Source organism: Pyrus communis, chromosome 5, assembly GCF_041283825.1.
Source record: "Pyrus communis isolate YQ-2024b chromosome 5, ASM4128382v1, whole genome shotgun sequence".
NCBI lineage: Eukaryota > Viridiplantae > Streptophyta > Magnoliopsida > Rosales > Rosaceae > Pyrus > Pyrus communis.
The window spans coordinates 12,976,351-12,990,405 of NC_142569.1; the positions used below are offsets into that span (position 1 = coordinate 12,976,351).

Below are 14,055 nucleotides of genomic sequence, written 5' to 3' on the forward strand. Positions count from 1 at the left end.
TAGTCACTTGCAAGTCTCTTCATCTTTTTTTTTTTTTTTTTTTTGTGGATTCTTTAGAAGTTTAGTCAAATTTTTTTTGTGCATTTTTTTGCACATTTGAAAATTCTCTCATACATAGACGGTATACATGACACACACACACACACACACACACATATATATATATATATAGAGAGAGAGAGAGAGAGAGAGAGAGAGAGAGAGAGAGAGAATAACAATGAGTTCAGAATTATGGGTTGTGTTTTCAAGTAAGTTATCAAACGAGCCTTCATAGATCCCTGAGATCTCTTTGGATATATGTGTGGATGTTTCCATAACTCCATTTTTTAGTGAAAAGGTAAAGTTTGGGCTTGGATCGATTTACGTATATAAGTACTCGACGTTTTGCCGTTGGGTATGCAAATTTGTGGTCCATGGACCTACGACGAGGAGATACTTTGACTATCTAACACGTAATGGAAGAAAATTGAGCAAAATTACCCTTATTTTCTTTAGGCATTTGTACAGATTATGCAAGCTCTGTATCTGTTGGGTCCTATTGGGGCACTGAATTTCAATGTAAATAAGATCCTACTAATAATTTGTTATCGGTTCTAATGAGTTGGGTTACAATGTTAAAATGATGAGATTGTTCATTGTTACGTGGGCTTGGTCCTCCAAGTCCTGTTAGAGCTCTCTTCAACCTGCTCATGGCTAGATCGATTGGTTTCGTGAATTGGGTTACAATGTTAAAATGATGAGCTTGTTCATTGTTCTGGATTTTCTGTTATATAAGACCTTCCAAACATTTATTTGTGTGCCAAAGCCTTTTTGTTACAAATTCTTCTAAAGTATGGAAAGAGAAATTCATATGTGTGCCAAAACTTTTAAGGTGTGTTTCATTGTTATTCCAAATATGTATTTGTCCATTATTATGAATGAAAATTCCCTTTTCACAATTAAAAAAAAGTGATATTCATAAATTACACTTGTGATGCATTACATTACAGCCATATAAAAAATAAGGGAAAAATTAGGATCAAAACACTAATTTTTTTCTTCATCTCATATACTACCAAATTACTACTATTAACAAAAGAGTTTTATAGAGGTAGTTGCGCGTATCCTACTATGGGACCTATATTCATTGACTGTTTTCACATGATAAGATATAAATATTACTCGCAAACAGACACAACGTTGAGAGTCTACAATTACATAGCATACAATCACAATCCAATGCCTATCTTTCATAGAATTGACAGGGCAAGCGTGGAGTTAGCACAACTTCAAGTGAAGTTGCCTTTGGCATAGTAATACCTAGTCCTTCAGCCATGTCCACAGGCATGTCCAAGGGAGTGGCCAATTCAAACCCTTGAATCAATCTACCAAGAGTCAAGTGGATAACTTGCATTGCGAATATGAGACCTGGACAAGATCTTCTTCCAGATCCAAATGGAATGAACTCAAAATGTTGACCAGAGACATCAGTGCTTGCTTGGGTTGTAAGAAACCTATCTGGGCAAAACGCTTCAGGGTCTGACCACACAGATGGATCTCTGTGCAATTTCCACAAATTTGCAAATAAACGTGTGCCCTTTGGAATGTAAAAGCCACAAACTTGGCAATCTTCCATTGCTTCATGAGGGACTGAGAGTGGGGCTGGAGGGTATAGACGTAGGGTTTCCTTGACAATGGCTTGGAGGTAAGTTAGGTCTTTGATATCAGTGTCTTCAACCCATCTCTCTGTGCCAACTTGTAGGTTTATCTCTTCTTGTGCATGCTTCAAAACATGCCTATTGTTTAATAATAAGGAGAGGATCCACGTCAAGCTGGTCGCTGTGGTATCTGAGCCTGCTAAGATCAGAGTCTGCAACATAAAAGACTATAAGTGGTGAACAACAGAATGGAGTGTTCCAGTTTGCAAACATGCACGTACTTCTAGTTAGGGATCATAATAAGAAAAACGCTTGGATCTTTATATCTCATGAGTCATTCTTTCCGACAGATAATTACAATTTAACAAGTGTGTATAAGCTTTTTTTTTGTAGTTTTAGTGAATTACTTTTGTACATGTGTCCGACTGTAATTTGTAAATAAGAAAGAAATTATTTATATGTAAGAAACCAGACAATATACTCCTAACAAAGTAAATTGGGTGGAGACTTTTTTTAATAAGCTTGTTATGAGTAGCTTGCTTGCTATTTGTGCTTAACTCACAATTTTTTTTTGTCAAACTTAACTCACACTTACTAGACAAGAGTACTATACACCAGTCACTAAAAAAAGGATAAAAAAATTACCGAAAAAACACTAACCTCTTGTAGGTACGGGAAAATGACTTCTTACATGTTAGAGTTGAGTAATGTTCTAATGAATTTACCAACGTATGCTAAAGAGATCTAGATCTAGAGATAAAGTCTCAATTAGAAGAACATACCTGCGATGTTGCCTTGATGATAGTTTCACGAGTATGACCAAGCACAGTATTGTCCTCAATCACAGAAAGCATGACATCAATGAAGTCAAGCTTGTCCCTTGAGTCAATTTCCTTCCTTGCATTCTTATGTTCTTCAATCCAACTTGCCATTAGAGAATCAAAATCCTTCCCGATACGCTTCATATTCTTCACTTGCCCCATTAGATCAATCCAATGCGGAAACCCAATTACATCAGAAACAGCTGGTTTCCCAGCCACACACATAAACTCCTTCACCATTTCCCGAATCCTCTTATTTTCTCCCTCATTATCTGAGTCATTTCCCACTTTACCCCAATCAAAATATCTCTTCCCAGCAATCATTTGAGTAATTACATTCAAGGTCAGGTGCTCAATCCACTCGCTAATCACCACCTTGCTTTGACCATCTTCCCCTTTTGTTTTGCAAATTTCGTACAACCCTTTGATAAAAGAATCAACCTCACAGATTTGGACATGTTTTAGTGTCTGAAGCCTGCGGCTAGAGAGCAACTCAACGATGACCATTTTTCTCATGTTACGCCAATACGTGCCGTATGGTGCGAACCCTAAAGCTGCATAATTGTAACCAAGGTACATTCCTTGTGCCGACTTTGATCTCGATGCAAAAGCGATGTCGTTTTTGGTGAAGCATTCCTTGACTGCATCATAGTTGCTGATCACAAGTGCAGGGTGCTTGCCAAGCCGTATGGTGAAGATTGGACCGTACTTGTCAGCCATGGATGCTAGGGTTCTGCAAAGTGGCTTTCTGCCTCCAAGTTTGTGGAGGTGTCCTATGATTGGAAGGGCACCTGATGGTTGTGGGGCTAACATGCCCTTGGTTTTGCGACTTTGGATTTTTACCCTCCATAGATACAGAACAAAGAGTAAAATCCCTACAATTGCTAGAAGATGAGAAGGAAAATCCATAATGTGCCGCTGCTGGCTATGGTGACAATTAGTGCTCAAAATATGTTGTGCATAAAAGTTGAACTTTCAATTTATTCATGGTTTGTAGATGGGGAAATCGTTGTATCATCCTCACACAAGTTAAAATGATACAATTCTATTGTTGGCCCCACTAATTAAGCCTTCAAATGTTTTTGTATTGACTAAAGTTTCTAGTACTCATCTACTACGCAAGATACTTGATTTGACTATATGGACATTTTCAATCCTCGTGGGTTGAAAATTCAGCAGAAGTTTGTTTTTTTTACCCAAAAAAACTTTGGAGTCGTTAGAATCAGTAATGGATCCAAGAAATATTATTTGCGGGGTTAGTACGAATAGCACGTTCAACATTAAAAAAAATTTATCAGAAAAACATGCAAATTGACATTTCATTGAGCTTTGGTAGGTCTAAAGTTATTTGTTAAGTCATATTGCATTTTTGTCAACATATGTCAATAGCTTCCGAGCAAGTATGTCGACTGATTTCAATAACTTCCTAGCGAGGATGCCAACTTATGTTAAGTGGGCTAATCAATAGATGCCCATAGAAAAGCATACAAAGGTATAAAACTAACAACTACATTGCCTAGTACCCAAAAAAAACTCGTCGAGCAGTTAAAAAACAACTTCTCATATTTTAAAAAAAGACACCTAATTTTTCCATAGAAGATTTCTTAGCTTATCAGTTGACCCACCTTGCCCAAGTAAATCCGCCCTCCGCTAGAATTATAATCTTCGACGCAAATCCTTCCACGCAACTGGAAATTTATTTTCAACGCATAATTAAATATTTACCATGAATATAAAAGTGAGTAGGTGGAGTGACCTGAGATCTCTTTGGACATATGTGTGGATGTTTCCATAACTCCATTTTTTTAGTGAAAAGGTGAAGTTTGGGCTTGGATCGATTTACGCATATGAGTACTCGACGTTTTGCCGTTGGTTATGCAAATTTGTGGTACATGGACCTACGACGAGGAGATACTTTGCCTATCTAACACGTAATAGAAGAAAATTGAGCAAAATTACCCTTATTTTCTTTAGGCATTTGTACAGATTATGCAAGCTCTGTACTGTTGGGTCCTATTGGGGCACTGAATTTCAATGTAAATAAGATCCTACTAATAATTTGTTATCGGTTCTAATGAGTTGGGTTACAATGTTAAAATGATAAGATTGTTCATTGTTACGTGGGCTTGGTCCTCCGAGCCATGTTAGAGCTCTCTTCAACCTGCTCATGGCTAGATCGATTGGTTTCGTGAATTGGGTTACAATGTTAAAATGATGAGATTGTTCATTGTTTTGGATTTTCTGTTATATAAGACCTTCCAAACATTTATTTGTGTGCCAAAGCCTTTTTGTTACAAATTCTTCTAAAGTATGGAAAGAGAAATTCATATGTGTGCCAAAACTTTTAAGGTGTGTTTCATTGTTATTCCAAATATGTATTTGTCCATTATTATGAATGAAAATTCCCTTTTCACAATTAAAAAAAAGTGATATTCATAAATTACACTTGTGATGCATTACATTACAGCCATATAAAAAATAAGGGAAAAATTAGGATCAAAACACTAATTTTTTTCTTCATCTCATATACTACCAAATTACTACTATTAACAAAAGAGTTTTATAGAGGTAGTTGCGCGTATCCTACTATGGGACCTATATTCATTGACTGTTTTCACATGATAAGATATAAATATTACTCGCAAACAGACACAACGTTGAGAGTCTACAATTACATAGCATACAATCACAATCCAATGCCTATCTTTCATAGAATTGACAGGGCAAGCGTGGAGTTAGCACAACTTCAAGTGAAGTTGCCTTTGGCATAGTAATACCTAGTCCTTCAGCCATGTCCACAGGCATGTCCAAGGGAGTGGCCAATTCAAACCCTTGAATCAATCTACCAAGAGTCAAGTGGATAACTTGCATTGCGAATATGAGACCTGGACAAGATCTTCTTCCAGATCCAAATGGAATGAACTCAAAATGTTGACCAGAGACATCAGTGCTTGCTTGGGTTGTAAGAAACCTATCTGGGCAAAACACTTCAGGGTCTGACCACACAGATGGATCTCTGTGCAATTTCCACAAATTTGCAAATAAACGTGTGCCCTTTGGAATGTAAAAGCCACAAACTTGGCAATCTTCCATTGCTTCATGAGGGACTGAGAGTGGGGCTGGAGGGTATAGACGTAGGGTTTCCTTGACAATGGCTTGGAGGTAAGTTAGGTCTTTGATATCAGTGTCTTCAACCCATCTCTCTGTGCCAACTTGTAGGTTTATCTCTTCTTGTGCATGCTTCAAAACATGCCTATTGTTTAATAATAAGGAGAGGATCCACGTCAAGCTGGTCGCTGTGGTATCTGAGCCTGCTAAGATCAGAGTCTGCAACATAAAAGACTATAAGTGGTGAACAACAGAATGGAGTGTTCCAGTTTGCAAACATGCACGTACTTCTAGTTAGGGATCATAATAAGAAAAACGCTTGGATCTTTATATCTCATGAGTCATTCTTTCCGACAGATAATTACAATTTAACAAGTGTGTATAAGCTTTTTTTTTGTAGTTTTAGTGAATTACTTTTGTACATGTGTCCGACTGTAATTTGTAAATAAGAAAGAAATTATTTATATGTAAGAAACCAGACAATATACTCCTAACAAAGTAAATTGGGTGGAGACTTTTTTTAATAAGCTTGTTATGAGTAGCTTGCTTGCTATTTGTGCTTAACTCACAATTTTTTTTTGTCAAACTTAACTCACGCTTACTAGACAAGAGTACTATACACCAGTCACTAAAAAAAGGATAAAAAAATTACCGAAAAAACACTAACCTCTTGTAGGTACGGGAAAATGACTTCTTACATGTTAGAGTTGAGTAATGTTCTAATGAATTTACCAACGTATGCTAAAGAGATCTAGATCTAGAGATAAAGTCTCAATTAGAAGAACATACCTGCGATGTTGCCTTGATGATAGTTTCACGAGTATGACCAAGCACAGTATTGTCCTCAATCACAGAAAGCATGACATCAATGAAGTCAAGCTTGTCCCTTGAGTCAATTTCCTTCCTTGCATTCTTATGTTCTTCAATCCAACTTGCCATTAGAGAATCAAAATCCTTCCCGATACGCTTCATATTCTTCACTTGCCCCATTAGATCAATCCAATGCGGAAACCCAATTACATCAGAAACAGCTGGTTTCCCAGCCACACACATAAACTCCTTCACCATTTCCCGAATCCTCTTATTTTCTCCCTCATTATCTGAGTCATTTCCCACTTTACCCCAATCAAAATATCTCTTCCCAGCAATCATTTGAGTAATTACATTCAAGGTCAGGTGCTCAATCCACTCGCTAATCACCACCTTGCTTTGACCATTTTCCCCTTTTGTTTTGCAAATTTCGTACAACCCTTTGATAAAAGAATCAACCTCACAGATTTGGACATGTTTTAGTGTCTGAAGCCTGCGGCTAGAGAGCAACTCAACGGTGACCATTTTTCTGATGTTACGCCAATACGTGCCGTATGGTGCGAACCCAAAACCTGCATAATTGTAACCAAGGTACCTTCCTTGTGCCGACTTTGATCTCGATGCAAAAGCGATGTCGTTTTTGGTGAAGCATTCCTTGACTGCATCATAGTTGCTGATCACAAGTGCAGGGTGCTTGCCAAGCCGTATGGTGAAGATTGGACCGTACTTGTCAGCCATGGATGCTAGGGTTCTGCAAAGTAGCTTTTTGCCTCCAAGTTTGTGGAGGTGTCCTATGATTGGAAGGGCACCTGATGGTTGTGGGGCGAACATGCCCTTGGTTTTGCGACTTTGGATTTTTACCCTCCATAGATACAGAACAAATAGTAAAATCCCTACAATTGCTAGAAGATGAGAAGGAAAATCCATAATGTGCCGCTGCTGGCTATGGTGACAATTAGTGCTCAAAATATATTGTGCATAAAAGTTGAACTTTCAATTTATTCATGGTTTGTAGATGGGGAAATCGTTGTATCATCATCACACAAGTTAAAATGATACAAGTCTATTGTTGGCCCCACTAATTAAGCATTCAAATGTTTTTGTATTGACTAAAGTTTCTAGCACTCATCTACTACGCAAGTTACTTGATTTGACTATATGGACATTTTCAATCCTCGTGGGTTGAAAATTCAAATGTTTTTGTATTGACTAAAGTTTCTTGCACTCATCTACTACGCAAGTTACTTGATTTGACTATATGGACATTTTCAATCCTCGTGGGTTGAAAATTCAGCAGAAGTTTGTTTTTTCCCCCAAAGATCTTTGGAGTCGTTAGAATCAGTAATGGATCCAAGAAATATTATTTGAGGGGTTAGTAAGAATAGCACGTCCAACATGTAAAATTTTTTGAACAAAAAAACATGCAAATTGACATTTCATTGAGCTTTGGTAGGTCTAAAGTCATTTGTCAAGTCATGTTGCACTTTTGTCGACATATGTCAATAGCTTCCGAGCGAGTATGTCAACTGATTTCAATAGCTTCCTAGCGAGGATGCCAACTTATATTGAGTGGGCTAATCGATAGATGCTCATAGAAACGCATACAAATATATAAGACTAACAACTACGTTGCCCAGTACCCACAAAGAAACTCGTCGAGCAGTTTAAAAACAGCTTCTCATATTTTAAAAAAGGGCACCCAATTTTTCCATAGAAGATTTCTTAGCTTGTCAGTTGATCCACCTTGCCCAAGTAAATCCACCCTTGGTTAGAATTATAATCTTCAACGCAAATCCTTCCACGCAACTGGTGAGCCTGGTTAGAATTATAATCCACCCTTGTAGGCGACATTCCTCAAGTGAGCCTGGTTTCTGTGTTCCTCGACCAGATTCAAGTTGAAGGTGAGTTGTTTGTCATTTTCACTTTGCATGTAGTTCTGGACTCGGAACATTGCTTGCTCAAGCTCAACTGGGACAACAACCTCTGTACCAAAGGCAAGTGAGAATGGAGTTTCTCCTGTTGAAGTTCGATATGAAGTGCGGTATGACCAAAGAACTTGGGGTACAAATTCTGGCCAACAACCTTTAGCCTTGTCCAAGCTGGTTTTCAAAGTGTGCTTGATTATTTGGTTGATGGCTTCAACTTGTCCGTTAGACTAGGGATGAGCTGGGGAGGCAAAACATAAGTTGATGTTGAACTTAGAACAGAACATCATGAACTTCTTGTTGTCGAACTGTCACCCATTGTCCGTGATTATTGCATTAGGAATGCCAAATCTGCAAAGGATGTTCTTCCATACGAAGTCTTCTATTTTTGCCTCAGTAATGGTTGCCAAGGATTCTACTTCGGCCCACTTTGTGAAATAGTCAACTGCAACGATTGCATAGCGGACCTTGCCCTTTCCTACAGGCATTGGGCTGATCAAATCAAGTCCCCATTGGGTGAAAGGACAAGGGCTGATCATAGGAATAAGAGGCTCAGGAGGGGAGTGATGAATAGTTGTGTAGCGTTGACACTTATCACATGAGCGGGATATTCTGATGGCATCTTGGTGAAGTGTTGGCCAGTAATATCCTTGGCGAAAAGCCTTGTGTGCTAGGGATCGAGATCCAGCATGATCTCCGCAGACTCCTTCATGTATTTCTCGAAGGACAATTTCTGCTTCCGCAGGTGTGAGGCACCGTAAGTATGGTAGGTTGAAACTTCGCTTGTAGAGTTGGTCATTAATGATCAGGTAGCGGGTAGGCTTGTATCGAATCTGTTTAGCTTGGACTTTATCATTTGGGAGAGTGCCATGAACAAGGAATTTATAAATTGGGGTGATCCAGCTATCCCCCTGTTGCAAGTTGCACACTTTTGTGACCATGGTGCTTGGTGTTACCAACAATTCGACATGAATTTTTCTCCCAATCTTGTCTTCCACTGCTGAGGCGAGGCGAGCCAAATCGTCTGCATGATTGTTTACCGCTCGAGGGACTTGGGTGATCTGGTAGTGGAAGTGTTTGAGCAAAAGCTGCGTTTGCGCAAGATACGCTGTCATGGAGTTATCCTTAGCATCAAAGTTGTTCGTGACCTGGTTAACTACCAATTGGGAGTCACTGAAGATATTAATTTGTTTAACTCCAAGGTGTTTGGCCAAACATAAGCCTACTAAAAGGGCCTCATACTCGGCTTCATTGTTTGACGCCTTGAATTTGAAGCGGAGAGCATACTCCATTGCCACTTAGTCGGGGGTAGTCAGGACTAGTCCTGCTCCATAACCCTGTTGGTTGGATGATCCATCAACATATAGAGTCCATACTGGGAGTGTTGGTTTTACCTTCTGGGTTTCCAGGGGTGATGAAGCCGCTGCCTCAGGTGTAGGAGAAATGTCAACGGGATAAGTGAATTCCGCAATGAAATCTGCAACTGCTTGGCCCTTTTCAACTAGCTTTTGGTGGTAGGAGATGTCAAACTCTCCTAGTGCTATGGCCCATTTGATCATTCGCCCCGAAGTGTCAGGACTCTGAAGTATTTGTCGGATGGGGTGATTGGTAAGCACGATGATGGAGTGTGCTTGGAAGTAGGGGCGAAGTTTCCGAGCAGACATGACTAATGCTAGAGCTAATTTCTCAATGTTGGAGTATCGTGTCTCCGCATCTTGTAGAGCCTTGCTAGCGTAGTAGACAGGTCGTTCGATACTACCATTCCAACGAATAAGGACGAAACTGACTGCTGAAGCTGAGACAGATAGATAGACAATTAGGGTGTCACCAACTTCAGGTTTGGAAAACAGATGGGTTTTACTCATGTACTCCTTGAGGATCTTAAATGCTTCGGCACATTCATCAGTCCACGTAATATACTTCTTACTTCCCTTAAATGCTTTGAAAAAATGAGCGCATTTGTCTGTGGCCTTAGAGATGAACCTGGTCAAGGCTGCCACCTTGCCAGTAAGGCTCTGGATGTCTCTTGAGGTTACTGGTTCTTTCATGTCCATGATTGCTTTGATCTTCTCGGGGTTAGCTTCAATGCCTCATTGGCTAATTATGAAGCACAAGAATTTTTTAGAGCCCACACCGAAAGCGCATTTGTTGGGGTTCAACCTCATTCGATACTTCTTCAGGATGAAGAAGGTTTCAGACAAGTTGGCAATGTGTTGGTCAGCATGTTTGCTTTTGACTAACATATCATCAACATAAACTTCCATGCTTTTCCCAATCTGTTCAGCGAACATTGAATTGACTAATCTTTGATAAGTCGCACATGCATTCTTTAGGCCGAATGACATGACTTTATAGCAATATAGTCCTCTATCAGTGGTGAAGGTCGTATGTTCTTGGTCCGAAGGGTTCATGAAGATTTGATTGTACCCTGAGTAAGCATCCATGAAGCTCAAGAGTTGACACCCTGCTGTAGAGTCTACAAGTCTATCAATGAGAGGAAGGGGAAAGCTATCCTTCGGGCATCCTTTGTTTAAGTCGGTGTAGTCGACACACATTCTCCACAAGATCAACAACATATGCGTGGATACCATGGCCTTGAGATCATTAATGCCTGTGCGCCCAAAGATGACATTGTATGCCGTTGGGCAGTCAACCACCAAGAAGTTAATGGTGATGGTGGCTGTGTACAGGCCTGTAACGATGGTGAAGGGTAAATGTACGCTCCCTAAAGGTTGCACGACATCACCAGAGAAGCTTATCAAAGGAGAAACCGAGTGATCGAGCAAGTGTTCAGCTACATTAAGTGTTTTGAAAGCTTTAGCAAACATGATATTGACCGACGCCCCCGTGTCTACCAGGATTCGTTGTACGTCAAAGTTGGCTATGTGAGCCTCCACAATCAGTGGGTCGTTGTGAGGATAGACGATACCTCTTTCTTCCTCAGGGTAGAAACATATTGGATCCCAGTTAGGCTTTTGATACTTACCTCCCCTGATGTCTTCCACGTGAAACACTTGGTGGCCAAGCTTCAAAGTTCGTTCATTGTTTTTCATGGCCTTGTTGGAAGATTCAGATATGGGCGTGCCACCGCTTATGGAATATATCACATTCACTTAGCGTTGGTTGCGGTTATCCCTTGGAGAGTGAAGGAGGAACTGGTCAATTTTTCCTTCACGTGCCAAAGCTTCAATATGATTACGGAGGGTGATACATTTCTCGCCGTCATGGCCATTATACTTGTGGTAACCACAAAACATGCCTGTGTTCTTCGTGGACTTGAAATCTGGCTCCCTCGACCTTGGATTTGGTATCAAGTGAGCTATACTGGGGTAAATGGCTGTGCATGTGGCGTTCAAAGGTGTGTATGTCTTATACCTCGGGGTAGGACCATTCTTGACACGTGTTTGGCCCACTGCATTGACCGCCTGGGGGCGGGTATTATCGTGGTGATACTTTTGGTTATCGCGATAGTGCCCCTTACTCTTTTTATTAAAATGAGACTGGTGATGATGGAAGTCTTTCCTCTTACCCTGAGAATGATACACCTGTTGACTTGGCGAGGTATTAGGTATGGCAGGGGGAAGCGTCGCTGCTGTTTGGAAGGTTGAGGTTTTCTTATTCGGTTGGATTTGGCTTCCACTCCCCATTTGCTGATAAGGGATGGCTGTAGGGAGTTTCCCTTGATATGTCCTTGCCTCGACAGAGGCATGGTTATAAGCCTGTGCCATTACCTCAGAGTAAGTCTTCCAAGTGTTAGCATTGATCATGTACTTGAAGAAACAGTCACGTAGGCCTGCCGTGAAGGCTTTAAGGGTGGTCTTGTCATCTGCCTCAGCGCAGCGAGAATACTCATGGCTGAAGCGGCCGGCATACTTTCGTAGTGACTCATCCGGCTTCTGGCGAATAGTGTACAATTCATCTGCGGAATTCAAACAATCTGTCTGGAAGATGTGTTGAGAGACAAATAGTTTCCTCAGTTCCTCAAATGAGTCTACTGTCTCAGGTGGAAGACGGCAATACTAATTCAGAGCTCCTCCAGAGAGGGTAAAGGGGAAGAGAATACATCGTTCTTCGTCAGTATGCATCCGGTATGCCATGGTGGACTTAAAGAGGTTAAGGTGTTCAATCAGGTCGTCCTTTCCAGTGTAGAGTTGTAAGCCAAGCTTCTGCTTTGTCTTTGCTTGGAAGGGAGTGTCGAGGATCCTTCTTGTAAGAGGGCAAGGCCTAGGTTGGTTCCAGTTAGGTATTTCGACTTGACGTTCAGCCTTCAACTTGTTCACTTCCTCAAGGAGTTGTAGGACAAGGGGGTCCTGAGTGAAGTCAGGTACTGCTAGATCCTTCTTCCGCAAGTCTCCATCTCCTCTTGGAAGTAGGAAAGCTTGGTCAAGGGCATGGGATTTTTTTTTGGACTCACCGTACTGACTTCCAGGGCGAGCCTGTCGAAACGCCCCCGAGTCCCCCGTACCTTCATATTCCTCTAGGACATGTCGCTCATTCCCTAGATTGGAAATTGGCTTGGGGCATGGAAGATGACCGAACCTTTCAGAAACCCTTGGATCATTGACCTTCGAGCTCATGTGGATGGGGTTCTCTTGACGTTGCCTCAGGAAGTCCCGACAGTCGTGATAAACGGCTTTTGATCCTTCTACTCCTTCTGCAAGTAGGTGCCTTCCTTCACTTCTCCTGCTTCGGGTTGAAGCAGCTGGGTCGAGAGAGGTCTCATGTTGATCAACACCTTGATGAGTAACTCGCTCCCCATTAAGGATATCCATGTTGAAGGCAGGTGATCCCCCGTGTTGAGGGGCACCCAGGTGATGGTTGACCTCCCCGGGGGCGATGAGTTTGTGTGTTTGAGTATGCCTAGCTTCATGGAGCATTCCGAAGAGCTTCTCATACTGCTCCTGGAGGATCTCATTCTTTATCGCTATCTTGTTGTTTTGAGCCTCTAGCTCATCGACTTTAGCCTGAAGAGCAAACCTCTTTCGTTCCTTCTTTCATTGCTTTGCACTAAGTACGAGGGGGTGTCGTTCTGCGTGTTGTGGCTCCCTTCACTCCACATGTTGGAGAGGGGTGCCTGGTCGAAGGAAAGTGTGCGAATGGTGGAAACCAGCTTGACAAAGTTGGAGAGAGTAGGAATAAGTGCGATTCCCACAGACGGCGCCAAATGTTGATGCACAAAATCGGCAAGGACTTTGATACAACAGAAAGTGTCAAGTTTGTGACCTTCGCTAGGTTGCTCTGGTCATTAGTGTGGATAAGTATGTAAATGAATAGAGACAGGGAAGCAAATAACACAAGATGTACGTGGTTCACCCAGCTTGGCTACGTCCACAGAGTAGAGGAGTTCTCATTAGTTATGAAGGGTTTACACAAATACATAGGTTCAAGCTCTCTTTTTGTGAGTTCTAGTGAATAGTTTAGTACAAATGACATTAGGGATTATTGTGGGAGAATGATCCCCTTTTATAAAAAAGAGTTTCTAGCTTTGTTCTAACATTGACACGTGTCGTGTTGTGATTGGCCTCTGATATCGACATGCGTCGCGCTGTGATTGGCTTCTGATACCGACATGTGTCGTGTTGTGATTGGCCTCCTGGTTGGAGGAAAAGTCTTGTGGGTCTTTCACAGTATGTTGTTGACCGGTGCTTAGTAGTTTCGGGATTGGTCAAGTATGGTACAAGCAAATACTGTAGTGGGGCATGAACTTGTCTTAAGGACAAAGTGTCCAACACTTGCCTCGATCGTATTTCCAGG

General features: G+C 41.1%; 3 protein-coding genes across 3 annotated transcripts; all 3 read right to left on the bottom strand.

Annotated features, from left to right (window-relative positions):
- Positions 1-1,122: 1,122 nt before the first annotated feature.
- Positions 1,123-3,460, bottom strand: LOC137726635 (vinorine hydroxylase-like). The gene is made up of 2 exons (XM_068465574.2): positions 2,420-3,460; positions 1,123-1,849 (listed from the first exon to the last, which is right to left on the bottom strand). Exons 1-2 carry the CDS (start codon positions 3,365-3,367, stop codon positions 1,223-1,225), a joined length of 1,575 nt encoding a protein of 524 aa, XP_068321675.2. The 5' UTR covers positions 3,368-3,460; the 3' UTR covers positions 1,123-1,222.
- Positions 3,461-4,948: 1,488 nt separating this feature from the next.
- LOC137726472 (cytochrome P450 CYP82J17-like) lies at positions 4,949-7,396 on the bottom strand. Its single transcript, XM_068465409.2, has 2 exons — positions 6,356-7,396; positions 4,949-5,785 (listed from the first exon to the last, which is right to left on the bottom strand). Exons 1-2 carry the CDS (start codon positions 7,301-7,303, stop codon positions 5,159-5,161), a joined length of 1,575 nt encoding a protein of 524 aa, XP_068321510.2. The 5' UTR covers positions 7,304-7,396; the 3' UTR covers positions 4,949-5,158.
- Positions 7,397-10,391: 2,995 nt separating this feature from the next.
- On the bottom strand, positions 10,392-11,354 carry LOC148696796 (uncharacterized). The gene has a single exon (XM_088693377.1). The coding sequence runs from the start codon at positions 11,352-11,354 to the stop codon at positions 10,392-10,394; it is 963 nt and encodes a 320-aa protein (XP_088549503.1).
- Between the last annotated feature and the right edge of the window lie 2,701 nt (positions 11,355-14,055).